At 39.4% G+C, this 27,684-nt stretch overlaps 1 protein-coding gene across 10 annotated transcripts in view; it reads right to left on the reverse strand.

Annotated features, from left to right (window-relative positions):
• Positions 1-12: 12 nt before the first annotated feature.
• LOC133997536 (nesprin-2) overlaps positions 13-27,684 on the reverse strand; it is an 83,836-nt gene continuing 56,164 nt past the window's right edge. For 9 of the 10 annotated variants that reach the window (XM_062437158.1, XM_062437165.1, XM_062437164.1 and 6 more), the window contains 28 exons: positions 26,782-26,965; positions 26,475-26,657; positions 26,063-26,167; positions 25,766-25,911; positions 24,772-24,919; positions 24,140-24,234; positions 22,884-23,115; positions 22,598-22,795; positions 20,446-20,568; positions 19,098-19,253; positions 15,701-15,859; positions 14,662-14,828; positions 10,500-10,662; positions 9,914-10,104; positions 9,453-9,603; positions 8,589-8,771; positions 7,786-7,923; positions 7,301-7,492; positions 6,378-6,666; positions 5,197-5,265; positions 3,688-3,809; positions 3,458-3,584; positions 2,219-2,421; positions 1,940-2,116; positions 1,534-1,662; positions 1,225-1,416; positions 830-912; positions 13-597 (listed from right to left, as the gene is read on the reverse strand). In XM_062437158.1, the coding sequence (XP_062293142.1) occupies positions 393-597; positions 830-912; positions 1,225-1,416; positions 1,534-1,662; positions 1,940-2,116; positions 2,219-2,421; positions 3,458-3,584; positions 3,688-3,809; positions 5,197-5,265; positions 6,378-6,666; positions 7,301-7,492; positions 7,786-7,923; positions 8,589-8,771; positions 9,453-9,603; positions 9,914-10,104; positions 10,500-10,662; positions 14,662-14,828; positions 15,701-15,859; positions 19,098-19,253; positions 20,446-20,568; positions 22,598-22,795; positions 22,884-23,115; positions 24,140-24,234; positions 24,772-24,919; positions 25,766-25,911; positions 26,063-26,167; positions 26,475-26,657; positions 26,782-26,965 (4,510 nt within the window). In that variant the 3' untranslated portion in view covers positions 13-392. The remainder of the gene's footprint in view (positions 598-829; positions 913-1,224; positions 1,417-1,533; positions 1,663-1,939; positions 2,117-2,218; positions 2,422-3,457; positions 3,585-3,687; positions 3,810-5,196; positions 5,266-6,377; positions 6,667-7,300; positions 7,493-7,785; positions 7,924-8,588; positions 8,772-9,452; positions 9,604-9,913; positions 10,105-10,499; positions 10,663-14,661; positions 14,829-15,700; positions 15,860-19,097; positions 19,254-20,445; positions 20,569-22,597; positions 22,796-22,883; positions 23,116-24,139; positions 24,235-24,771; positions 24,920-25,765; positions 25,912-26,062; positions 26,168-26,474; positions 26,658-26,781; positions 26,966-27,684) is intronic. The other variant, XM_062437162.1, reaches the window with a different exon arrangement.

Genomic DNA, 27,684 nt, shown 5'->3' on the forward strand with positions numbered 1-27,684 from the left:
TTAAGTTTGATTATAATCTGATTATTCCTAGTAGAGTAGTAAAATATTAATAATTTTAATTCTATAATTTTTTGTATTTGGACTTTTAATTTGATTTATGACCAAATTCATCCTCCATCTTTTCATTATTAATGATTATTATATAAAAAAAATTTAAAAGCAGTATAATTGGTGGTTTTGTTCATGGAATAAATACAATCTCTTCTAAGATTGAGATCAAATCTTTAAAAATAGAAACTTAAATACTATTTTTGGACTTTGGACTTTTTTCTTGTTTTAGAAGACAATCGCTTCATACACTCAACATATTATTTTTATATGTTACACACTTTATTCATATGTTTCAAGGTGGCCTGTATTCTTAAAAAATGTCCCACCTCAGTACATTACTATTATGTTGGCGGTGGGCCGTTGGTGTAGCGTAGCATTGGGTAGAAAGACCGGGCGAAGTTATTGGTCACAGTGCAGCCGGCGTCGCTCTCTGACATGGGAATCAGGCAAGGGAGGAGGAGCAGGAGCAGCAGGAGGAGGTGAAGAGGGAAGGCGGCGCGAAGGACCCTGTGGAAGAAGGAGCGAGGCGGAGAGTCCCTCCTTTCTCTGCACAGCACACGGGACAGATAGAGGATGGAAGACTTTTATTACAGGAATACATAAAAATATACTACAACAATAAGAGTTATTGTGTGTTAAGCTTTCAAAAACCTTTTAAACATGTTATAGAGTTTGAATCATATCCTTTTTAAGGCAAAAATACTTTTCAACTGTAAATCAACATTTAAAACATCCGTTTTATAAAACGTAAATACTAATGTCCTTCTACAGTACCTACCTTTGAGTGGAGGGAGCGTTATTTGAGTCTGTGGCGTCTGCAGAGGCACTTTGACCCTGGACCGCTGATGCAGATTCACAATCCTGAATTAAAGTGAAAACAACATTATATTTTTGTCCTTGCCAAAAGAAAAAAGGCTCCAATGTCCTTTTTTTGTCTGTACTAAAATGAAATGTCCAAATCAAATTAAATGACAGACGCCTTTGTCCAAGGTAACATATAAATGAGTTACAATCCAAGCTTCAACAGATAAAGGAGGAAAGATGCCTTAGCACTCAGTTCATGACGTCTATAAAACACTTTATAGTACGTAATAAAAAATAAAAAAAACTTAATCCACAATGTTAGACATCACTTGGGTACATTTTTTAAAAATCTGATGTTTTGATGTTTACCAGACGTTTCTGCAGGCTGCTCAGGTCCCTCGTCACCTGCCTCAGGAGCAGCTTCAGTTTGCTGCCTGTCACATAGAGCTTCTCCCTGGCCTCGTCGCTGTCCTCTGCCCCCTCCTCAGGCTGGAGCTGAGACCACAGACCCTGGAGGGAGGCTTGCTGAGCCTGCCTGCCCCGCAGCTCCTCCTGCAGATCCTGCAGACCACACACACACACACACACACACACACATCAGAAAGAGTTTTCTCCTCAAATAATACTTGATTTAGAAGCCTGCATTATAGGAGTAACAAAGCAAGGCTATGTGCTTACTGTGAGCGTGTTGCAGTGTTGTTGGAGGGCTTTGACGGATGTTTCTGGATGACTGATGTCCACTGCGTAGCGTCTGCTCTCTGCGTGGGCCAGCCACAGCAGCAGAGAGTGGAGGGTTTCATGGAACTCCTGCATGATGAAGGATAAAGGTTATTTTTACTGTGTGATAATGACAGTGAGAATCTGTTTTGGTACAGAGGACAACATGACTTTACCAACCTTATTAATGAGATTAATTCAAATATCTTTTAACCTAATCCATTTCAGTTGTATCTGTACACTAACTCCAGCATTATTAAAGTAAGAGCATTACCTTTTTCCAAGTCATTCCTAACTCATAACACCTCCAGACTCAGGGCTGAACTGTTTTTGGATGTTTAATAGGATACTTGGTTTTTCTTCTCACCTGGCAGCACATCAGAGTCTTCCTCAGACTGTTGTCCCACTGCTGGAGGCCTGTACAGGCTCTGCTCCAGTCTCTGTTCATAGCAGCCATCCTCTCCTGTAGCTCTGGGGCTTCCGGAGCTCGCAGGTTGACAGACAGCATGATAGACTTGTAGCGAGCAAACGTCTTATGCATCTCCTACAAGAGAGACAGTCATCAGTAATATACCTATGAATATACTGTGTGTGAGCAAACTGAAGATTTATCATGAGAACTGTTGTGTTTGCTCTTAATTATCACCTTAAGCTCTTTAGCTCTGGCTGCCATGTCATCAATACTGGCTGCTGGGTCGGACTGCTGGAGGCGGTCTAGCTCCGGGATCACGTTTTCTAACCAGGAAGTGATGTCATCGAGATCAGTTGCGAGTTTCTGAGGCTCCTCGGGGCCGGCGTCCAGGTCGGTCCTGGACTGAGCCTGATGCAGCTCCCAGCGTTCAATCACACCTGAGAGAGCGGCAACAATCACTAATGTACAATACTGTATCTATGTGACAGAGGTTTGATACAGGAAACTCACCATCCATAGTTTTTTGCAAATGATCATCAGGACTGTCCATTTCCAAGCTGACCGTGTATCAGATAGAAATGAACAGCAGCAAATGTGGCCAGGTGATGATTTTAAACCAAAACACAAAACTCTTATTCATTCATTCTAGTGTATTAGTGATGCTCAGTTCTCCTCTTAGATGGTTTACTTTTGAATTCTGTGATGTGGTTTAAAATTCATTTGCTGCTTTTACTCTTGTCTGACAGGCTGGAATAAGTCTGTCTCAGGATCTGCATGACTATCACTGAATAACTCACTGTGCCATACAACAGAAAGATTAAACACCAGCTATTCCATTAAAGCTGTAACCTACTTGTTAAAGTTTCTCTCTCTGCAATGTTATGCTGTTATCTTTGTAAAATACCCATTAGTAAGTAATAATCTTCTATGTTGTGTTCTCTCATCTTTATGCTGCTCTTTGCTTCTTTTTTCTGTATGTAGGTCTGTCATAATAATTACATTATCGACTTCTAGTACAATAACGTAATTATCAACATCATAATTTCTACCAGCCAATAACCTAATAAGATAGTATGTTATTGGTTCAGGTCTTTTATTACGTTACTGGCTTATTACATCAATAAACAGGCAAAAAGATTCTTATGTTATTGGTCGTTATTACGTTATCGGCTGCTACAGACTAAGACTTATTTGCACCTCTCCATCACTTTGTGTTGTTTCTATGTATATAGTTGTATCTTTTGCAAACAAGTAAACAAAATCAAATCAAACATGATGACAAGGTATCTAGTGTTGCACTGCGTTGTTTCTTTGCAGTTAAAATGTCATTTACACCACATACATCTGTAAGCTACTATTTTAAACTTTATTTTATTTAAAATTGCATATTGTTTGATTTATCCTCTGGTTTTCATTCATCTTTGTTCACAGTATCTGCAGTTAGTTAAATCATGTTTGACACGTCTCTCTCACCTGACTGTTTGTCTGAGGTGGACAATCCTCTTAGACCAAACTCCTCCGGCTGCTCCTCGTCATCCAGAAACAGCGAGGCTCTTTTAACTTTCTCGATGCTGCTGCTGCACTGAGACATGAGATGTAACTGGAGACAAAATAAACACAGTTAGTACTGACGTCACGGCGGGAGCAGCAAATACACTATTTTAAAAAACAAACTCTTTTATATATATATTTTTAAAACGTACATAGCCCGGCTTCTGAGGGGTGCTGGTGTAGGCGGGTGGAGCCTGAGCGTGGCCCTCCACATCCAGCTGGAGAGACTCTTCTGGATCTCCTGGTGACCGCCATCTTGGAGAACTGCCTGAAACTGGAGCAGAAACACAAAGTCAAACCATCTCCTAAATGTACTGACTGATAATAAACCATTACATGATTACATGATGGTTCTCAGCTTAGGAACTGTTGCTTCTGACTGTTTCTTGGTGGAAGTTTTTAGATTCTGCAACAAATCCTGAACATTTTTTGCCATTGTCTTTGCTTGATTTTGGACGATAAAAACTCATTCAACAAATACAAGGAAATACCGCACAGTTTACCATTATAAACTGAATTGATGCCTTTTGAGGAAACATGCAGGTGCTTAAAAAAAAAAAACATTGAAAAAGCTGCAGAACTTTCTGCAGAATGAATTCCAGCCCAAAGCCGGCAGAAATCAAGCCAGGTAAAAAAAATACCAGCAAAGCAAAAAACTGCCAACCCAGAGCATGTTAAAATGCTTGTGCTTGTGTGTGTGGTGGTTTTAACTTCATATCACATATTTTGCACATTTTGATCTGAAGCAGAGAGATTGTGGCACCAAGATCCAAGCAGGGCAAGCTTAAGCCAAGCAATGTTTTCACTCATTTGTAAAATTAAAAGTAACAAATTAGATGACAGTAAAGAAAATAAAGGCCAACTTCTTCTTGTTTTGTGCTGTAAAGCATTAAATCACATTTCCCTCACAATGCTACCTGCTCTCAAACATAAATTCATCTTTGGAGCCAGTGAAGGTGGCTGATTTTCCTCAATGACGGGTCTTGTTTATTTATGGTTGTTACAAACATGACAACAAGCGGAGACGTGAAGTAAAGAGGAAGGTCACAAGTAAGGGGGAGAAAGAAAAACCACAGAGAGAGAGATGACAGGCAAATTAAGGAGGATGAAAGAGGATGTTGGAGGAGGAAGAAGGAGCTGACAGTAACAAAACAGATTGGACTGGTGGAAAAACAGGAGGTGGGGGGGGGGGGGGGGGGGGGGTTGGACACACAAATGATGTATATGTGGAAAAATACACGCAAAGGCTGATAATAATAAGACAAAGATCCAGACTAACTAAATCAGACCAGCTGTATGTGAAGGCGCAGTGCTGTTTAAATTCCAGTTGCAGTTCTACTGTGTATAAAATCTAATGAAATACACTAAAAAAATACCAACAGAGTCCTTTTACCTTTAATTATATCCTTTGAGCCAGTTATGTATCACAGCATGTCTAAAACGAAGAATAATTGCTCAATAAAAAATGTGTCAAAAGAAAAAATGTTGGAAATTGAAGCGTTGTCCAAACCGCAGCTACAGGAAGCAAAATATGAGAGCAGCGGCCGCACGACAGGCAGTTAAGTGCAAGTGATACGTGAGCTGCTGGAAACTAAGTGTGCCGTGAGGAGAGATGAGCGGGTTTATAAAGCATGCCACAGTGAAGATGTTCTGATGCCTACCCAGAGAGGAGGCTTGTAGGGCCTCAGGGGCTTCGACAAGTTCCTCCCGGTTCTCAGTCAACTCCTCGTCTGGGAGGAGAGAGGGGTCAGACCAGAGGTGTATGGATGTCTGTGAGTGTGTGATCTGTCCTAGGCTACTTCTGGGGACATATTTCAGACTTAGGACCAGTGAAATGGGGACAGCTTGACCAATTTGGGACAAAAACTGTGTCCTCAGTTTGGAAAAAAATCAGATTTTTGGGTCAGTGGTTAGGGTTTGGGTTAGGATAAGTTTTATAATGTCCCCTAAAAGTGACCATGGTTTGATATGCATGTGTTTGTGTGTATCTTATTTGTGGTTTGTCAATTTTTGGCTTCAACATCTATGAATTTTCCATTAAATCAGACAGTTGTTACATTCATTTTGTTATGGCTACAAGAATAAAACTTCTTTTTTTTAAAGTTTCCACTGCAGGAACTTTTCCGGTAACCCAGAAATATTTTTGATATTATCTCGAGAAAATGTGAGGCACATTTTTCACTGAGGATGTGTTTGTTACAATAAAAAAAACACATTATGAGAAAACTTCTTCTTTGTAACGAGAAAGGTATTTCGTAAAAATGACACAAACATGACACAAAACATTTTCAGCAGTTTTCTCATATTTTTACTGAAGTCAGCAGTACGTTTCACTGCAGACATCTAAACTCCTACTGTTAGGAAGTGGTTTCAGTCCCTGGCTTCTCTAATCTGCCTGTCTCCTCTGCAACATCCACTGAAACATCACCACAATGCAGCATTAAACTACTAAAGAACAACACTGTGGATTTTTATATTATAGCTTATCATGCACCAAGGCTGCAAGTCATATGTCATAGAGAGCTGTTTTTTAAATAATGGTCATGGTTTCTTAATTAAATGTGGTGGAGAATGATAACAGGGAGAGGAAGTGTTCCTGATTTAGTTCCTAATAGTATTTGATAAAAAAAGGAGGCCTTATGTATGGTGGTCCTTTTTGATGAAGACTGATTCACTACATTTTTTTCCTATTTTTCCCGACTAGGTGTCCATTAGAACACTCACTGTCAATATCACAACTTTTTGAAACCCTTAAAGCATTAATAACTAGGAAATGTGAGTGTGTGTGAACCTTTGCTGTTAAAATACCACACAGGTTTTTCTGTGAGCTTAGAAACTCTACCTGATAGTGCACTGAAGTAAGCTCCCTCTTCCTCTTGGCCATCCTCCTCCTCATCATCCTCATGTGACGATGACCCTCCTACGTCTCCGGTGTGGTCCCACTCCAGCGGCAGGGAGTCCACGCTCACCGGCGTCTCCCGCCCCGAACGCTCCAGGGGAGGGGTCAGCAGGTGGGTGGGTGTGGCCGGGAGGCTTCCTTGGCTCCGCCCGAGCCTCAGTCGGCCTATCAGCTCCAAGCTCGACTCCAAAGAAAAGGAAGTGCTGGAGAGCTCGGGTTCTTCTGCGATGATCTACGGAGAAGAAACAGTTATTGTTATTGCCCATGAAAGCCAACAGGGTGGATTGCGCTTTAAAAGCACCTTGTGGAGCAAAGTTTATATTCAGTGAGTCACACCGTTCCACCTTCTTAAATGTGACTATTTTCTGGCTTCTTTAGTACTCTATGATAGAAAAACTGAATGTGTCTGGGTTTTAATATGTTGGTCGGGACAAAAAATACATACATCAAGAAAATAACTGACAGATTAATGAGAAATGCAAATAATCATGTTCTTTAAGCCCTAATGTAAATTGTGCTGTCCACATTCTTGCACTAATACAAACAAACTGGAGACTCACTCATAAAACTTTGCTCCATAGCTACTAGAGGTCATTAAAGGGTAACTTTAATGTACTTTTCTGTTGATGATGGTTTGGTTTAATTTTGACTGATAGATTTTGAAAGTTCTGAACTGAAAGTATTAAGTTAACATCACAATTAAGATTATGGTTAGCTTAAAATGTAAAGTGACACAAACCCAACTCCTGCAATTCACTGGATCTGCAGAACTAGGTATGAAGTGAATCACAACTGCATCTTGTGAAAAGGAAGAGAACTGAAAAATGAATTAAAGTCTAAATGGTGGACTGGATGTTCCGGCTCACCGGGGGCTGGCTGAGGCGCTGGTGGAAGCGGACCAGCCTGCTGAAAACCTCCTGGCAGTAGGAGTGCAGCTCTTCCAGCTCGTCCTCTATCAACGCCGCGTCCTGTGGCGAGCTCCTCTGGATCAGACCCTCTCCAAACACAATCAGCCCATCAATCCGCTCCGTGTTCAGGGTGATCTCCTTCTGGAAACTCTGCAGGGTCGGACGGGCAGAGAAGAAACCAAAATAAACCAAACAACTAAAAGTTTTAGAAGACAGGGTACTAGTAAATGAAATGACCCACATTGAAGCCAGTGATTTAACCCTCCTAACATTCAGTTCTAATAGCTGTAAGATGTGAGCACCAAGAGAAATAATAATTAAGTCCTAATAAATCATTTCTCCTCCAAAAGATATTAAGGCTTAAAATAGAGCTTTTTCCTCACACTAAAATGACTAGCGAGTGTGTGCTTTGTGCGGTGAGTGTGTGTGAGCTGCTCCCTCACGTTGAGCTGCTGTATCTTGTGATGGACGTCGCTCTCTGAAAAGTGCTCGACATTGGTGAGCTGCAGGTCCAGCTCCGTCAGCCACACCAGCATGCTCTCTCTGGTGCCTTCGAAGTCTTCCCTCTGGCTGGTGAAATACTGACAGAGAAGATGATATGAAGAGAGGTTGAAGAGGACGGAAAGCAGGAAACACAGGCACGTTTTAAATGTAGCAGAGAAATGGAGAGGTTCCACATCAGGTCATCGCCTATAGACTGTGACATTAAGATTATTAGTTGGAAATAAGACATAAAAGCAAATGGGAGCGATGTGAACAGTGACTGTGGAGAATAATATCAAACAAATATCCAGCTGGGTGATTCTGCTCTGTCAATTCTTCAAAAGGTATTCATACTGGGATTGTACATTTCACACACTAATCAAAAGATTCTTATAAAAAATGGTGCTTTGACATAATTATCCAACTTTGTTTTCACATTTTATTTATTTATTTTTTTAAATAATGATAAAGTGAAAAAAAATTGCCCTTTTAGTCTTAGATTGAACACATTTATCACTTTCTGCTTTAAATATATAAGTGCATACTGTATGTGACACACATAGGCACCAATTTATCTGACAATCTTTTGCTTTGTCACATGCATGATGCCATTTTAGGGCCTTAGTGTGGGCAAAAAATGCTGGAAGAGGAATACAAACAGGAAGCCGTGGTGATGACTATATGATGATGATTAGACCCTCATTACTGGTCTCATACATTTTAAACAGGCACACTGAGTCATCTCGTCTGTCCTGTAATGTACCTTGAGCCTGCGGAGGATGGCGGCCACTCTGCGGTGCAGTGTGTCCCAGCGCCGGTTGCCTTGGTGGACCATGGCTTTGAGCTGGCTGGCGCGGTCGGTGCGGTTCTCCCTGGCCAGGCGGCGGTACTGGTTGTTCACCAGTTCTAGCTGGGTGAGCCGCTCGTTAACCTGCCTTTGGAAACTCTAAAGAAGAGAGAAAAAAGAAGGGATGGAGCCCAGATTTAGAGTTGAAAGATCATGGCTCCAACTAGTAAGTCTATAAACAAAGTCTGTTGTTAATGACATTACATGTTCTTTAGTTGAGTTTGATTCAATGTTCCTCTTATAATATCAAATAGAGCTCAAACGATAAGTTGATTAGATGGTCAAGTAAGTCATTTTTACAGCAAAAAACTGCAAATTCACTGATTCCTGGTTTTCAGGTTTCTTCTTTTGGACTTTTGGTTGGACTGATGGAAGGAAGGACGTTTGGGGAATTTTACACCATTTTACTGAGTTTATATACATGTCTTATATGAAAATAATCAGATTCCGTAATATCAAATCAACTAGTTTGATTCATAAATGTGTTTCTGTTACATTGTAGTGAGTTTCTTTTCCTCCCTAAATGAACAGATGTCACAAAGCAAATTGAGGAAAAGAAATGTAAATGAGCTTCATGACAATTATTAAACATATTTTAAGGAGTGGAGACTGATTTCTAGACACTTTAAGGAGAGTTTTTCTTTAGTTTAAGTCTTCTGAGACTTAAATGTCTTAAAAGCAGAAATAACTCAGTCACACATTTTATTGAAGAAAAAAACAAGCCAACAAAACAAAGCTATTTATTATACATATTATTTCTCCTCCAGCTTCACAACTGACCTCGAACTTCTTGAGCTCTTCCTTGGCGACGGTGTAAAGAACGTCTCCGGAGTTGGGGTTTGCTGCGGTGCGCTCGGCCATCTTCAGCCAATCCTCGAAGCGAGAGTAGTCGTCGAGGAACTTGCACCACAGTCTCCACGTCTCCTCGATCCTACGAGGGGACATCAAGCTGGAGTTAAAGTCCACTGTGGCAGTTATTCTGTCATATTGCTATTTATTTATCACCTGTAGTAGTGACTCTGATCTTAATCAAAATGAGTGATTCATTTGATTAAGAATAACAAAATGAGCTCAGATTCTTGCTTGCAGATTGATCAGATGTGCACAAAATAATATATACAGTAGTAATAGCATTAATTACAGTGATAGCCAAAGACCCTAAAGTTCTCTTATTGTTTGACATTTTCAAAAACCTGTTAGCATGTAAGGATTAGGTTATGCACTGTCTGTTTTCTTCCCACCTGAGCCTCCTGTCCAGAGCCATGGCACAGATGGTCCTCCAGCGTTGGTCCAGACTGTGGCTGGTCTCCTGCAGGGAGTCGCTCTCCGCCTCGACGCCGCCTGCAGCGTCTTCATCCCGCAGCAAAACATCACACAGACTGAGGACGGACGCTACGCCCTCCGTGTGCTTCTCGATGTCCCTCTGCAGTTCCTGGACAGACACGAGGACAGGCATTGCATCAGTGCACAGCAGTGCGATCATGTGCTAAAAGTCAGTCCGCGGACACAAGGGGGGCACCGCATGAGACCACCACTCCCCAAAATTAAACAAAGGACAGATCAATATGAATTATTAATCATAAAAGAGACAAAAAAGAATGAAAGGGAACCAGGAAAACTAAAAAAGTGGGTGAAGGAATACATATTTAAAATGAAACAATACTGTAAAAATAAACAGGATATATAGAAATAAAGGAGGCAACACAACTGAAAAAAACTGAGATAGAATGAAGAGAAACAGATAAACAAATTAAATAAAGACAAACTAATAAAAAGATATTGACAGAGTGGCTGAGCAGGACAGGAACAAACAGCTATATTAAATACCTGCTGCTCTGCCAGCCTCCTCTGGATCTCCTGGTGGTGACAGACGCTGTAGGTGATCGGTCGGGACAGTTCGGCCTCGATGCGGGAAAGCCACGAGCGGAGGTTACTCATGTTCTTATCCAGCTGCTGCATCGTCACCAGGGTCTCCTTCAGCTTCTTCACCCTAAACACACACACACACACACACACACACAGCTGATGTATAAAACTGTCCAAAGCAACGATTTTATGTGGTAAATGTTATTTTCTCTAGGGACTAAATACATGTTTTGATGTGCTGCTATATGCTGAGAGATCTGGATGGTTTACATTCAGATCTCTCAGATCATATACTGTAGGAAATCAAAGAAAAAAGAAATAGATAAACAAAAAACACAAAGAAAGGAAAAATGCAAAAAGAAATAAAAATATAGAGAGAAAAGATAAAAAGATGATAAAGACAAAGAAAATATATATAAAGAAAAATAATTAAAAAGTTGACATAAGAAAGAAAGGAAAAAATGTGTAAAGAGAGCAAAAAAGCAAAGAAAGACAAAAAATGAAAGTAAGTTAAAGGAAAGTCAGCTATAGTTTCTTTCTTTTCCTTTTTTCAGACAGAGCTCTTTTAAGCAGCCTGGAGTGGCTTTCTGTATTAGTTTTCAATGAGAGTGAAGCTTTTTGCTCTCTGCTTTCACATTGTTGAACATTTTATGTTGAAAAACTTCATCACATTAGCTCTTTCTCCCCCATCGTCCAATCAGATAAAAGCACAGCAAGCTGTTCTTCAACATAAAAGACAGTACGGTGCACCTTGCGTTTTGAAACCTGCAAAAACTGCTCTGTGTGATCAGGGGTCTTGCTCTCAGGTGTCTCACACTAGAACTTCCAAAGTCACCATGGCGACGGAGCCTCTCGTGAGCGCACACACACACGCACCCATAGACACACTGACTGGTGTCGTAGCAACGCTTGGCACAATAAAAGCTCTCTTCGGAAGCTTAAAAGCCCGAAGTGTGCCCCTTTTGGGAGTTTGAGTCAATTTCCCCATTTGATCCTTCCTCTTCTGTTGAGGTCCAGCAGGGCCTGTCAGGGCTGAGAGGGAGACGCTCTCCACCAAAATAATAAGCTCTAAAAACAGCTCTGAGTGTAAGTGGCAGGCTGGTAAATGTATGAAAGGGGCCCAACAGATGCCGGACACTGGGTGATTGAAGATGAGTGAGTGTGCTTTCAGGTCTGTTCCTATGAGGACTGGTTTGAGTTTTACACTTCAGAGTGTCATTTTAGATTATTCATACTTCTAAAAGGGATTGGTTTATATTGGTTTCAGATTATAGCAAAGATTACATTTAGGTCCTTGTATGCCATTGGAGAAGGTTATATTAATGTAATGTAATGAGTACTGGGGCCTCAATACATTTCCACTACCTACCAAAATGTCATTAATATGTCAAAAACTGGCATAAAATCTACTCTGAAGAATATTCATCTTTATTTAGTTTGATTCAACACTTTCTAATTCAAGGAAAGTTCTTCTACAGCTTCTGGTGTTAACTTAAACATTTGAGTTCTTAATTGGTTTCTTTAGTTATATGTAGAACGCTAAGAGTCTATCCACACAGATCAAGTCATGAACCACAGTATTGGCCAATTTGACCTGATGAGCACTAGAAGAAAAGGTTGTCAGGGGATCACCAAAGTTATTAGGGTTCATTGCCAGAGGACCATGATTATTTGTAACAAATTTCATGGAACCAAAACCCCCCAAAAAGTCCCGTTTTGTTCTCTGTCATTGGTCATATTGAGCGAATACTGACCAAAATGTGTCTGTAACAGAGTGTCTAAAACAGTTCAGTATTTTCAATTTAAATCATACTGTAAATTAGCTAATTTTGGTCAAGATATTAAACAATGTAAAAGGAGGTTTGTCGAAAAAGAAAATCAGGAATGAAGGTAGAGAAAGTTTTTGTGTATTGGCACCAGTATTAAGTTTCATGCAATGCCTTAGCCCTTGTGGCCAAAGTTTGCACATAATGTGGAAGTTTGTAGTTCAGGTCCATGTTTCAGGCTTTGTGTTTAATGGTTGTGTAATAAACACAGTACAGTAAAGCCATTGTGAATACTGTCCAGGAAATACTCTTCCCCTCTGCAGATACAACCATCCTTGTCAACTAAATTGTCTCTCTCTCCCTTTCACCCCCTCTCTACCTCTGACAGCTTAACAAAGGCCAGCAGCTTCATGTGGAGGCCCAACAAAGACACAAAACCCGGTCAGGGGTCCATGCTGAGGAAAAAAGGGGAGAATGGATGGAGAAAAGGGGTAAAAAAGAGCTGGAGGATAAGTGAGGATGTATGGTTGGCGGACAAGTTAACAAAGTACAGCCGGCCGTAGGAGGGCTTGAAGTTACCCTGAGATTTAACTACTGACATTTATTCTTTTCACTATAATTATCTAGCACTTTATAGTATGGGTGGTTTTGAGTGTTTCTGGGATTCTGCCATTTACTTTAACATAATTATGGTCTGACTTAAAGTACATCTAAGAATTACAACATCCATTAGACTACAGAGTGCATGTTTTTAAATATCCTGCACCATTACAAATGTAAGAAAGTGGACTTTCTCCAATTGGAAAATGGAAAATCCTCCAAATATGAGGTTTGCCTTAAATTTAAAGAGCTTTTTTAAAACAGTCTTTAAGATCATTGTTGTGGTCTGCACCATTTTCAGTAAGAAAGCTATGATAAATTCACTGTACACTATACTGTACCTACCTAGCACCAAATGGTTTAGCAGAGTTAGCAGCAACCTGGTGAACATTGTTGAGCATTTAGCAGCTAAATGGTCAGATATTTCCCTCAGGAGTTGGTGGAGACCAAAACTGAGCAAAACAGAGAATGAAACTTGGATTTAAATTGACCAGGTGGCCAAAAATGACTCCAAATGAATGTTATGCCATTCCATGTCTGCTGCATGTGTAAAGAGGAAACTTCAAAGCTAAAAGCTAAACTTTGAAATGGTAGCATTGTCTGCTTTCACTGACAATGTTACAATCCAACCCCTTTAGCTCAGTTGAGCTTCTTAGCTCATTGTTTTGGATATAAAAGGCCACACATTTACTGTGTAAGTCAGTTTCATTCCTTTAATGCACCCAGTTTCTACAGTAGCAACAGCAGGCAGGCGGTAGTAGTAAAACAATCCTGGATAAACCCACAGTTGGCTACTTGCCCAGAACTAAAAGACAGAAAGACAAAGCTAGCAAGAAGCCGGTGAAGAGAGTCAAACGTTTAGCAGCCTAACAGATATTTATCTCAGTTGATGGAGTCTCAACTAGAATTTAAACAAGTGCAAACATTGGACTTAGTTGGCTAAAATAAATCAATCATCCCAATGTGATAATGTTCCTCTGTGTCTGCTGAACGTTTAAGTCAGGTGGTCTTCTTCTCCCTTCTCCCATTCAGCTCTAATATTCCCCGTCTTGCCATGTGTGTTCCCTAAAATCTGCCCCTGGAATTGTTAAGGGTGCCCCGCTTTGAGAATCACTGATTTAATGCATGCCGACAGACTACTCCCCCCTTCTCCTCCTCCCAGCCTCCCCTTCCCCACATCATCCCACTGTGACAGCCTAGAAAACTGAGGGGTCAATGTGGACACAGGGACATATGGTACTGTCTGAGATTGAGCTTTTCTTGGTAGTAGTGTTGGTGGTTGTAAGGGGGGGGTTATGGTTGAAGTATCTCCTGCTCTTCCACAGGATTGTCCATCTGTCTGCGGGGGTGGGGGTAGGTGGTGGTGGGGGGGTGTCGGGGGCAGTAACAGTTCATCATCTCAGAGGCTTAACCTACAGTCTGCGTTGTACATTAGAAGCTGTGTATTCCTGACAGCTGCAGAGCACAGCTAACACAACAGCAGGTGGATGGATCCACATTCGAACTATTGTTTAATTAAAGGCTCCCAATTAAAGCCTTTCAGTGCTTAATGATGCTTTTTTAATGTGGAGTGGCTTCGTTGTGAAAGGTGCTTGTGCGGAAGGCTAAAATGTACTATTGTGTGCCTTTGAAAGCTGCTATACACATTATATTATTTCCTTCAGTGCTTGTTTGATACAAGTACACACCTGCATCTACAGTACGTGGGTGACCAAACTCCACCACGCATCCTCTGTATCATCATAGGTTTCACTCACCTGCCCTCGATGTGGTTGAAGAGGTTGTGCCAACGGTGGTTGACCTCCTGCAGCGAGCCGTGGACCTGGGTCTGCTTGGCCTCGTCGCTGGCTAACAGCAGCTGCTCTCCCAGCTGCTTCAGGTGGCTCTTATTCTCACTGAACAAATTGATTTCCTCCATGCAATCCTAAAGAGGCGTGACATGACAGGAGGATTATGCCGCTTTCACGCTTCATGTCCTGAGCAACAAAAGGCAGGGGAAACTCAAAAATAACATTAAGTATTAAGCGTGCTAGTTTCATATGCTGATTTTCAGCGGTGTTATTATGGAAAATATGAGTAAATCCCTGGATAATATGAGCACATTTCAAGTGCGGTTTCAAATAGCAGTGAGACATAATATTTCACCAAAACTTTAAACTAGTAAATAGCAGGCTGTAGTTCACTGATCTGGTCAATCTGTGATCAAATGGATGAGAAGTGAGTTGAAATGAGTTTTTTTTTAATGATCCTGTCTAGTGCAACTTTAAAAAAGTGTATTTTAGTTCAAACTAAAAAGGGAGGCAAGGATGCACCTATTAACATGCTTTGGAGCAGTCAGTTATCACCAGGAAGTGACATCTCCAGCTATTAAAATAATCAAAGCTACCATCAAGTGCCGCTAATCTTCTCATCTCATCTCGCAGCCTAAAACAAATATCCTGCGATGTTCAAGCCCGTTATTATCTTGTTGACTAAATGAGCATGCTTCATGATGAGAAGGGAAGGTACAAAAGGCTTTCAGTCACTGAAAGGACAACTGTTGTGTATGAACAAAGGGCATGCGGCCTTTCCTTTCCAGGCCACCATCTGCTATAAAAAGCAAGATGCATGTTTAGATTTCAATCATGCCTACACAAGTGGTGTCCATGCCCTGGTTCATTGTGGGAGAACACAGGGTGAACTTTTTAAATTTTTTTTGAGTAGTATGAAAATATTGTAGTGTCCCACATTTAAGTATGAATACATTATGTTCCCCTGTGTGCATTTGCTGAGCAGATGTTTCCTTAGATCTCGTACCTTCTTCAGCTTTTCCACCATTTCTTCGATGCTCAGATCTCCACTGTGGCACACCTTGTTCTCCATCTGAGTCAGCCAATCACAGAACTCTTTGTTCTTGTCGTTAAAGATGTTCCAGGCATTAAGGCGGTCTGCGATTTCCTGCCTGCGCAAGGAAACCTGGGAAGAGTCAAAGTGGTAAAAGTGGCATTTAGCGACTTTTGCCTCACGTGAAGCCTGAAAGAGAACTCAGTACGATGATTTCATTTTGTGAGCTGTAATTTTGAGGGTCATTAACATACTTCACTTTAAAAGGAATAAGGTCTTTATAGTGCCACAGGACACCTGTGGTGTCGGCTAAACTGCAGTTATAAAAACAGACTAGAGTGTGTTCCATTCACTGTCCCACTGTGAGACACTAGCCTTGATGGAATTATTTTTAGGATCACTTAGATTCATTCTGACCTTTTAAATGTAAAAGATTTACCTGAATGAAACCACGGTTATGAATATAATGAAAAGGGTTCAGGAACAGTAACCTTTTTATTTTAGGTCCAGTGCTTTCAGGCCATTTTGTGATGCCTGATAGGAAGTTAAAATAGTAAAAAAAAAGACCCTTGAAAATGGCTTACAGTATGAAGACATCTCAGTTAAAAAAGAAAGAAAAAACCCAATGATCATCTTTAATTGAATTTTATGAAAAGAACATTATATATATATATATATATATATATATATATATATATATATATATATATATATATATATATATATATATATATATATATATATATATATATATATATATATATATATATATATATATATATATATATAATATATATATATAATATATATATATATATATATATATATATATATATATATATATATATATATATATATATATATATATATATATATATATAATATATATATATAATATATATATATATATTATATATATATTATATATATATATATATATATATATATATATATTATATATATATATATATATATATATATATATATATATTATATATATATATATAATATATATATAATATATATATATATATATATATATATATATATATATATATATATATATATATATATATATATATATATATATATATATATATATATATATATATATATAATATATATATATATATATATATATATATATATATATATATATATATATATATATATATAATATATATATATATATATATATATATATATATATATATATATATATATATATATATATATATATATATATATATATATATATATATATATATATATATATATATATATATATATAAAGTTTCTGTAAAACCTCAAACATGCTGCAGGCAAGTAAGCAAACAGCAACTGTAGTGCCAGTAGATTTTGACTTGAAATGCCAGTCAAGTTTTGATGATGGTTATTTAATAAGGTACTTCAGGTATGTATCCAGGAATTGGAGACTTAATTTTAATACACAACAGTGCATTTTCTAGATGTTGAGTATGGTGCAAAGCACATAAGCTGGTAAAACAGTTGTAAGTTGACACCTAAAGTATAAAATTACTTGTTTTTACAAAAGATTTCAAATATAAGTGAGAAAAACAGATTCAAATGAATTAAATGGAAGCAGTAGGAACATTTAATCTGTCACGGTAATCTCAGTAATCGACTGAATTGAGAGAGATCCTGAAGAGAGTCTGGCTGTTTGATAAAATTAACAAGGCCCATTTTCCTAATGACAGCTTAACATCCCATTACACAGCTGAGGAGGGGCTGATGATCTTTATTAAGGTTAAAAGGGGGGCCTGTTTAGAACCGGCTATATTTTACTGTTCAGTGGCATTTATTTGATTTAAATTAGCCCTGCTCTGGTTTTAATGTACTGACGCTGCTGGGCCTTTTGGACTCTGGAGTATTTAGGGTGCATTGTGAGCCGCCGTCACCCAGTGAGGACTTTTGTGCTTCCCCCCTGGAACAATAGAGCCTGTCCCCTGAATCCCTTTGGCCCAGCCAGGCCATCTGCTCGTCGGACCCATTCCAGTGGCTTCCCCCACCTACAACCTGTTAACTGGCGTGCGGAGGAAGCTGCTGTGGCTCGGATTCATGCCCCCCGGCCATGACAGGGATGAATACAAATGAAAAATCTTGCCTGCTTAGTGGGTTTGTGCTTTCTCAAATAACCTCACTTAATATGTTTTCAATCCAATTTCACAAATGAGCAAAAACTTTATGTAAAAAGTACATTATGCAATAGTGACAGTTTATAATGTTTATATGAAACTTATATATGAAAACAAATGCATATAAGCTGTTGTATTTACTATTATTAACACTTATTGGCTGGTGGGTCTTTCCTGGAAGAAATCCTCTGGTTTACAGGGTGTTTATGTTGCTGATTTATGTTGGGACAAATTTAAGTGAAATGAATTGGTTGGGATGATCAGTTACTGTGGTTGTAAAGGTAACATAAAGAGAGCTATGTACAGAAGCCAAAACATCAACAATAAAACCCCCTGATGATAGTACACAGCGGCTGTTGTAGCTGCCTCTAGTAACTCCTGCCAAAACAGGAGCAGGTGGAAGCATCCAGTTGAGCTGAGGACCCAATTAGCACGAGTGCAAATTATCGCATAACCAGAATAACTGTCAGAAATGTCCAGAGTATGTCCTAACCGTTCTCAAGAACAAGAGCGCGTTTGTGTTTAAGCCAAAAGACTTAACTGTAGGAATTTGATCCTGTGTGCGTATACGGCTCAGCTACTTCCACCCCTTATGCAGTTAGAGAACTACCAGCTCTGCTCTGTTGTCACGGTTTCATGTGTTTACTCAGCTAGTCAAGTCAGGAGCTAATTAAAACCTGAAAGCAGTTAAAGGGCTATTTCGAAACATTTGAATAAACAGCATAAGGCTTTAGATTTCCTTTGTAATGTGATACAAGCAGAGAAAAGATCATTTGAAAAACAAAACAAAAAAAGACTAAAAGACTAAAAGTAGGAAATATTAAGAATGAATTTGTCTTGTAGCTTTTAAAGTTTTAACAAAAGGACAATGTGTAGTAGTTTTCCCTCCATGAACCTACAGATGCTGTCTCTTTTATCAAACAAGTGTGTGTGTGTGTGTGTGTGTGTGTGTGTGTGTGTGTGTGTGTGTGTGTGTGTGTGTGTTTGTTCAGTCCCAGTGGTGCAGAGGCTTTGTGCTGTTGGTCACCGCCAAGAAACCACTGGTAGCAAGTTACCCCCCCTCTCCAGCCCTCTCTCTCTCTCTCTTCACTGCACCTGCACCTACTGAAATCTTCCCACTTTCTCTACTTTATTTTATGGCCTCTTCCTCTCTTTCTCTCTCCCTCTCTCCCTCTGCATTTCTTTTTTTTTTTTTTTTTTTTTAAAGTTCTCACCTTCATACACAGCTCTTCCCACTGCCCATGGAGTTGCTCCAGCTGCTGCTCCAGCAGAGCCGAGTCACCGGCCACAACGTACTGGGACAGGTCCGTCTTCATGGTGGCCAGTTCTCTCAATTTGCTGGCCAAACACTGCAGAGAGAGGTCCGTCTTCTGCATAACATACACACATGGAAAAAAAACCACACACACACACACTTAAAACACCTAGTCAGACAGCCATGAACAAGCTGTGCGCACACGCTTCTGTTGTAGCCCGTTTCTTGCACTCGTTCGCTCTGACCGTCCAGATTAAAGGGCTGTGGACGGGACAGGGGGAGGGTGAAGGGGGTAGAAAAGGGGGAGGGGAGTGAAAGCGTGGGGGGTATTAAATAAGGGAAAGGGGGGGGGGGGTAAATTCAGAGGCGCACTGCTGGGATGGGGGGTAGATACTAATGATGGAGTTGAGGGGTGGGGGAAACTTTGGCCAGTTTTCTGACCAGCTCGGGTTTTCTTCCGGCAGATTAATGACTTTTTTATACTTCATTGTCTTACACTATGAGAAAAAATGCTTCCATTGCAATTTTCCTCTTGCAGAATAATAGATTTTTTTTTTCATGACAAGTACTGTCAGGTCTCATAATGATGATGTCAAAAAAACGTAGTTGTTGCTTTACATGCCGGTTTTGAGCGTTTTTGGTAGACAGTCTGATTGGTCTCCTGTTAAATGATTTGCTCTGGTGTTTGCATACACAACAATACTGTAACATTATACAGTAGTTAAAGTACCTCCTGACTGCTGTTTAAAGTGATGAAAAAAAGGACTTGTGGGCTTGTGGACTTGTGCAAGCTAATTTACGTATAATTTACTACAACAAATACTGTTTTGAACAACTTTTCTTGTTTCAATATAGTGCAGTGAAGTTAGTGGAAGAACGCCTTAAATAAAAATGAAAAAAAAACATGCCAAGTCACACATTATGATTAAACTTTGAGAGTAACAGTGACATCAATTAAATTCTTTTTTTTTTTTGTTAAATCTCTACTTATTAACAGCAGATTAGTTTCTTGGCTGTGAATAATGTAAATGGTTTACTATCACTCAATGTACAGTAGTGTTATTAGTAGTGTAGATAGTAGTTAGTTACTAGTGCTATACAGCAACAGAGTCACCAATTTACAACAAACATGGATCGTTTTAGTGAAAGGCAAGTTTATGAGTTACTCAAAATGTCACGAGTGTCTTTAAAAAGTAGTTTAAGAAACTTACTTTCACCCCTATAATAGATAAATGGTGTGTAGACATAGTGATTTTTCTGCCCTGTGTTTCAATATGAACACAAACACACACTCATGCTCTAATCACCTGAATGATTGTCTCCTCCTTAGAGTCCTCTGGGCTTTCAGGCAGCTTCTGATTCAGCCTGATCTTCAGTTCATCCAGTTCAGATGTGATGTTGGTTATCTCGTCCTGACTTTGTGTCCACTTCTACATAAACAGCAGAATACATAACAAGAAGTCAAACAAACACCTGACACATTATAACCTGCATTGTTTAACCGTAAATACCTAAAGTACTATAACATTTTTTACAGTATATTCATTGAGAATCACTGATTTATATCGGATTAAACAGGAAAAGATCAATCATAAATGGTGTGGCTGATTTCTGCATTCCATTTTTCATTTTTTAATATTCCCAGAAGCTCACAAACTGCCACATACAAGTGTTTGAAGTCAATCAAAGCAAGAAGTAACTCAGTAAGTCAAGAATTAAGATGAACAAACCAACAATCTATCCCTACAAATCTTCATTAACTCGATCTGCATATAACTCTTGTTGTCAGTTCCTCTGTGGAGCGTTAATGTTGCTCTCTGTGTGATTTTTGACACGGTGCTCGAAGGGATTTCCTTTTCCTGTTGAGCTTAAAGGGGTTAACACAACTATCCCTGACCTTGCTGCGTGCCAAAACAACCCAGTGTTTTAACGAAGCCGGGGAGCCCTTCTGTGTTTTCAGACAGCGGTGATCCATCATAGCTCGCAGCCAAAAGAAGCTACTAGGAATCTACCAAAACATCAGCCATGTCAGCCGAGTATAATCAGTGTTTGTCAGCCTGGAAAATTATGTAGATTTCTCCTTTTCTTTCCACAGCCGTGAAAACAATGAACAACCTCTGTGTCTACTCCTTAAATTGTGTACTCCTTAAATTGTATTTTTTATATTTTTACTAGATTATCTGCCTCTCAGTGTCTTACTGTACGATATATGGGAACTGTACTGAGCAGTGATGGAATGAGAGGGATGGTGGTAACCAGCTGTCTCTGGATGTGGATCATAGATAGATTCGAGCCACTCTTTCATCCCCTCTTGGCATGAGCTGAGTGCCAGGGCAACACACCAGGTCCCCTCTGTGTGTGTGTGTGTGTGTGTGTCTGTGTGTGTAATGAAGTGGGAGTTGGTCCTGGATATGGGTCATGCAAAGCTGACACCCCCACTACTCCCAAGTTAATGCTTTAACACATGCTCTTCTTTTGGCTTTTGTCAGTTCAAAGCTCTTCTCCTTTATACGCTGATAAATTGTATCAGATAAAGAAATAACAGCTGTACAGCTTTTAATTTAGTTGTTTTCCCCCATTTAGTTAAAGGAAGCATATCATGCACATTTCAAGGTCTGGGCTCTGCAGGAATATCTCTGCATGATTCAAAGTTTAAAAAAAACTCCTTTTTTATCTTATACTGGCTCTTTATGAAGCCCCTTAGTTCAACATCTGTCTGAAACAGGCCGTTTCAGCTCCTGTCTCTTTAAGGCCCCTTTCTATATGAGCCCACATCAACAAACAGTAGTAGTGGAATTATACTTCCTTTTCTCGTTCTTTACTTGGAAACCGAAATCTGATCCAAAATGTGACAGTGAACAACGCAAACAACCCACGGAACAACCTTAGCAACAAAGGCTAACAACAATCTGATAAAACTGAAAATGAAGCATTCAGAGCAGGTTGGAGCCCTGTCTTTTGAATTGCAGAGAGCTTTTTTTTTTAAACAGTCAGTTCAAGTTTTGGAAAAACAGCTTAAAAATAACAGAAAATATAGAAAGCATGATATATCCCCTTCAAACACTAAGACAAAATTGACGCCATGGACATTTCGGGAAGTCAATAAGGTTGCTTGGTTGTGTTTACTGTCGATAGGACAGTGCACATTGAATTTGTATCATGCCGTCCTTTAATCTCAGTTAAATTCATTCAAGATATATTTGCAGCACTACCACAGTTTGTTTGATTTATATAGATCAGTAAACATATTTTTTGTTTACTGCTTTACTGAGCTCATATAGTTATCAGAAACTTTGGGAAATTAACCTGAACTTTTCACCATTTGTCAACAAAGTGATATGTAGTCCCTCCTTCCAATAAAAAAAAATTATAATGTAAAATTGAGAAAGTGTGGTTCACTGTAAAACATTAACGTGTGGTGTAAATAATAAATAAGAGGGTTGGAAATATGGCTGTTACCTGAACAGTTGTGTTAATCGAGGCTCTTCTTTTCACCAGCAGAGAGGTGGTACGTGTCCAGACCTTCTCTATGTCCTGGAGCTCTGACTGCAGTTGACTCTGACACTCAGACTCTTTCATACTTTCACACAACTGTTTGCCAGCCTCCAAAGTTTGAGTGTACACAGTAGAATGCAGATCCAGAGTCTCTTCAACACACTTGAACAAATATGGGGAGAAATGATAGTCTTTAATTTGTTAAAACTTTGTTTTTTGCAACAGTAATTAAAATCTAAACTATGCTAACCTGATGATCATCCGTGCAGCTCCGAAGCTGCAGCGGCGTACACAGAGCGTGGCCAGCAGGAGGCAGCAGAGGGTCCACATCCCTCAGCAGCTTCCACAGATGTTTTGAGCCATGATGGTAGACCCTCCACTGGCTCAGTTGTTCTTTTATCAGGGTCCTGCGCTGCACAGCCAGAGCAACAGCGCTGAACCACTTTTCCTTCATAGAGGCCACTCGTGTCATGAGCTCAGATCTGTGCAGGAAGCAAAAGTTCAGTATTTCATATGGAGAAAAACATATGTGTTAGCATCCAAGCAAGATGAATATAATGTGGTATGGGAGATTAATTCATTGATTCCCATAGGGACTCTTTGGTTTTTGCAGTTACAAAAGAACTGAAGATATTTAATTTCCTTTTTAAACGAAAAGAACACATAAAATAGTCAAAGTAATAAAACTAAGTCAGAAGATTACATGCGGTTAAAAGGGTTTGTCATGGTTCATTCACAGGCAGTTGCTAAATCAACCCGAAACTCAGCAGGGTTGTAACACTGTCTTTTAGCCTCAGGTACTTCCAGCAGGGAGAAGAGAAACTTTCCTTTAAATCTCGTAAAAAAAGAAAAGAAAAGTAAGAGCCGCTCCAAGCTTTCCAAAAACCGCAAGAATGACTTGAGGAAGTACAAGGAGAGAAACATGCAGCTGTTACCAAGGCAGGAAACACCTGCATTTTGTTGTGAATGTAGCCGAGAATATGGCCGGAAAAGCTCAAATTAAGTTATTTAATTGATGACTAAAAACTACGAGCCAGACAACTCCTGCAGGGTTTCATTGTAGCTTGGGACCAAACTGAATAAATCTCATATTGTACATACTGAAAACATAAAAACATCATTAAGTTCTGATATCCAGCCCTAGGCCTTCATGCCTACACTGTTTACAGTAATGTACACAATTACATGATGAGAAATTGTATCAGTATTAATTTAGTGCCAATATGTTTTAAAAATGCTCTTTCTATGAAATAGATGGATCCTTTGTGAGTTCATCCTGAAGAACATATACAACATATACAAAAATTCATATAGCAGCACAAGAGTGAATTACAATAAGATCTTTGTGTAAGGCAAGAGAGAAAAGCTTCATAGCTAACTATAGCTTAAAAGGCTTTACTAACTTTACAGTGTTTAGCCATGCAGTACTCTGGACGCAAACTATGAGCCTCCTAGGCTTGTTATCCACAGCAATAGTAGCAAACTGTCATTAAGAGACTCACTCACCTTCTCTGTTTTGTTTCTTTTTCCATGCACTGTACTGCATCACAGAGAAGACCCTGAAGAAGCTGGTGTCCAATTATCATTTCAGTCTGAAGCCTCTGTAAGAGTGAGAGAGAACAGAAATTTTATCTGATCTAGTAACACATGGACATTAAACTGATGCATTCTGTATTTAGGGTTAGGGTAGAGGTGGGAATGGATTTATTAACAAGAAATTAACTACCTTCACCTGATTCTCACCTTAAAATTAACTATTTTTTAAACTATTACATTTTACTTATTTGTAACTGCCAAGATGCAAAAACTGCATCTTTACGTCCCTGTGTGATACTAAATTGATATTTTTTAGAAGTGGAGTCCTGAAACTATTTAGAGCAGTGGTCTCCAACCCTGCTCCTGGAGAGCTACTGCCCTGCATGTTTTAGGTATCTCCTCACTCTAACACACCTGATTCTAATAATCAACTCGTTATCAAGCCCTTTGACGAGCCTCAGCTGCTTGATAACGAGTTAGAGTGAGGAGATACCTAAAACATGCAGGGCAGTAGCTCTCCAGGAGCAGGGTTGGAGACCACTGATTTAGAGGTTTCAATTTTAACAAAATGTGGAGATTATGCAAAGTGTGTGGTACTGTACCTGATGGACAGTCAGCATTTCTTTGAGGTTGGAGTAGCTCTGAGGTATTCTGGGTATTGACTCTTGCTCCAGCTGCTCCTGGATAGACGTCAGGTTCTCACACTTCTGCTCAATGTCCAGGGAACGCTGACTTTCAGCCTGCAGCTCTCTGTGGCATTCACACAGTAAATAAAGATGAGTTTTGATACTCATATTAAGACACTAATTTGATCATATTCCTTTCATCTAAGAAACACAGCCAGACTTAGGACAGTTGCATCTAGAAATGAAATATATGTTAATACACATCTTTATCTCATAACTTTTGGACTGCTGTAATTCTCTTTTTACCTGGCTGAACACATTTTTACACCACTTACAAACCGGCCAAAATGCTGCTGCTAGGCTCTTATTGAGCTTTACATGGCCAAGCTCCACAGTATATTGCAGACCTTCTGCACCCTCACACCATGAGCCGAGCCCTCAGGTCATTGGTCATGGTCATTCCATTTGGAAGCCCCAAAGCTTGGAAGAGTCTCCCAATAAGCTTGAGGTCCTTTGATACTGTGGATTCATTTAAAAAGCACCTAAAAACCATCTGTTCAGACAGGTGTTTAGGTACTGTTATAAATTTGACTACTATGTCTGTTCCCTTTGTTTATTTTATCTGCTGTCTTTATTTCTATTTATCTCGATGTTATATGATTGTAGTTGATTTTATTTATTGTGAATGTGAAGAACTTTGTGACTGTTGTCTGTGAAAGGTGCTATATAAATAAACTCTACTTACTAAAGAGCAATCTTCTTTTAGACTACAACTAGAAGCTTATTTTGAGATGCATACAGCTCCTGTTTTCCCTCAGAAACTAAGACACAACATTATTATCAAAGATCGTTTTCTGGAATTGCAACAGAAAACAAAACTATATATTTCCTTGCACAAACTTTTATCTGTGTTACAATATTTTTTCAATTGTTGGAAAATGTGAAGTTCTGTTGAGCTGAACCTTCTTACCGGTTCATGGCAGACGTCTGGGTCATGCTGTCGATCCACTGCCTGCTGAGCGTGTGCCGTCTCTGTGTCTGCTCTCTGTTAAGGCTCACACAGCCGCTCATCTCCCTGACGTCAACCAGTGATTCACTGAGTGCCAGGAGATCCTGCTATACATCCAAGAAATAGAGTAGTCTTTCAGTTTCAGAGCCCACAATCAAGATGTCTTGTATAGTCCAGCAGCTTTGAATTTAAATTTAAACAGATATGTATTATATAAGGAAAGATGACTCGTGGGAAATAAAAAGGACTTGGACCAACCTTCGCAGAGTCTTTGTTATTCATGCTGGCTTTCTGTCTGTGCAGTATGTTCTTTTCAAGAGCCTCCAGTTGAGAATTAAATCGTTCCTGCTGCCCCAAGTCCTCCTGCACACGGAGAGAAATGTGACAGATTAAATGTCAACCTGGATTTAGGAAATTTGAACATTTCATAAGTAACAGTCCATAATCTCTGCTTAAAATCTTTGATCAGACAAACTTTATGATTCTCCATTTATGAGACACTATGAATTCAATGTATAGATAATAGATCAATTCCCTTTTATGTCATCTTTCACCGATTACTGAACTATAACTAAAGTTGTGCTGAGGCACCACTATATAAAAACAATCTGTACAGTTAAAACATTATTTTTATAATACTCTAGACAAAGTTCAACTTCAATTCCCTCACCTGGAGACTCGTCTTTTTCCCTGACATCGCCTGGCTCAGCAACAGGACGTCACGTGAAAGCAGCCTGGTCTCTGATTGGATTAAATTCACAGCCAGTGGTTCTAGATGTCCAATGAGAGGCTTGGAAGATGCTAGCACATCTCCCACGCTGCTTTGCAAGTCCTCAGCAGCATCCTGCAATGTCTTGCATTAATGAAATATAACCAGTTAGATGGAGGAATGAGAAGATACAAACATCCATAAAGCAAGCAAGCCACTTTCTGCCATCTGGTGTGTTTGCAAAAGAAATCAGCCCTTTGAAACTCACCTGCACTGAGTGAACCATGGCCTGTGTGTCCTGTTGAGAACTCAGCAGCTCCTCCCACTGATGCCGCAGGCGCTGCAGGTGAAGGGAGCAGCTATCAGAGAGGCGAGTGTACTCCTGCCAGGATGAAAGTATCTCTCCAGTCTTCTTGTGTTCATCCTTTATCTTCTGCAGCATGTCCTTCCACCTGATACAAACACACTTTATATTAGCTCACTCTATAACATCCTTCCATTCACATATGACAATGACAATTACTACAAATAAGAGCCTGACTAAGCTCTTACTAACATATTAATATCACTTCTTAAATCTCTTCAAATTCTGCAAATAGCCTATGAAGCACTCAGTGGCTTGGTTCCCTGGTATATTACTGACCTGCTCACTGACTACAGTCCAACTAGACCCACCAGGTCATCCCCTACCCCTACCCCTACCCCTACCCCCAGGTAGTTGTTTTCTAAATGTACCCAGAATTCAGCAGGCCTTTCCAGGTAACTTTTGGACACTTATAACAAAAAAGATGATCTGAGATCAATCACTTCTAGTTCCACATTTAAAAGAGAACTTACAACTTTTCTGTTTTCTCAGACTTATAAGAGCCAATTTATTACCTGAGTGTGGACAACAGATTTGTATTATTAACCAGCTTGTTTGTCTGATTTGTTATTAACTTTTAATTGTTGTTGATTTCTGCATTTTTAAACTTTGGTGTGAATTTATTCTTTTATCATGATGATTAATTGCTTTTATGCTGATAATAAGAACCTTGAACTACCATTGTGTTTTAAAGGTACTATACAAATAAAATGGACTTGACAGCTCTACTACTAATAAGGAACACAGTGACCCTGACATTATCATATTTTGGTTATTTTAATAATGATAGTTACATTTTTTTAATGC

Source organism: Scomber scombrus, chromosome 17, assembly GCF_963691925.1.
Source record: "Scomber scombrus chromosome 17, fScoSco1.1, whole genome shotgun sequence".
In the NCBI taxonomy this organism is placed as follows: Eukaryota; Metazoa; Chordata; class Actinopteri; order Scombriformes; family Scombridae; genus Scomber; species Scomber scombrus.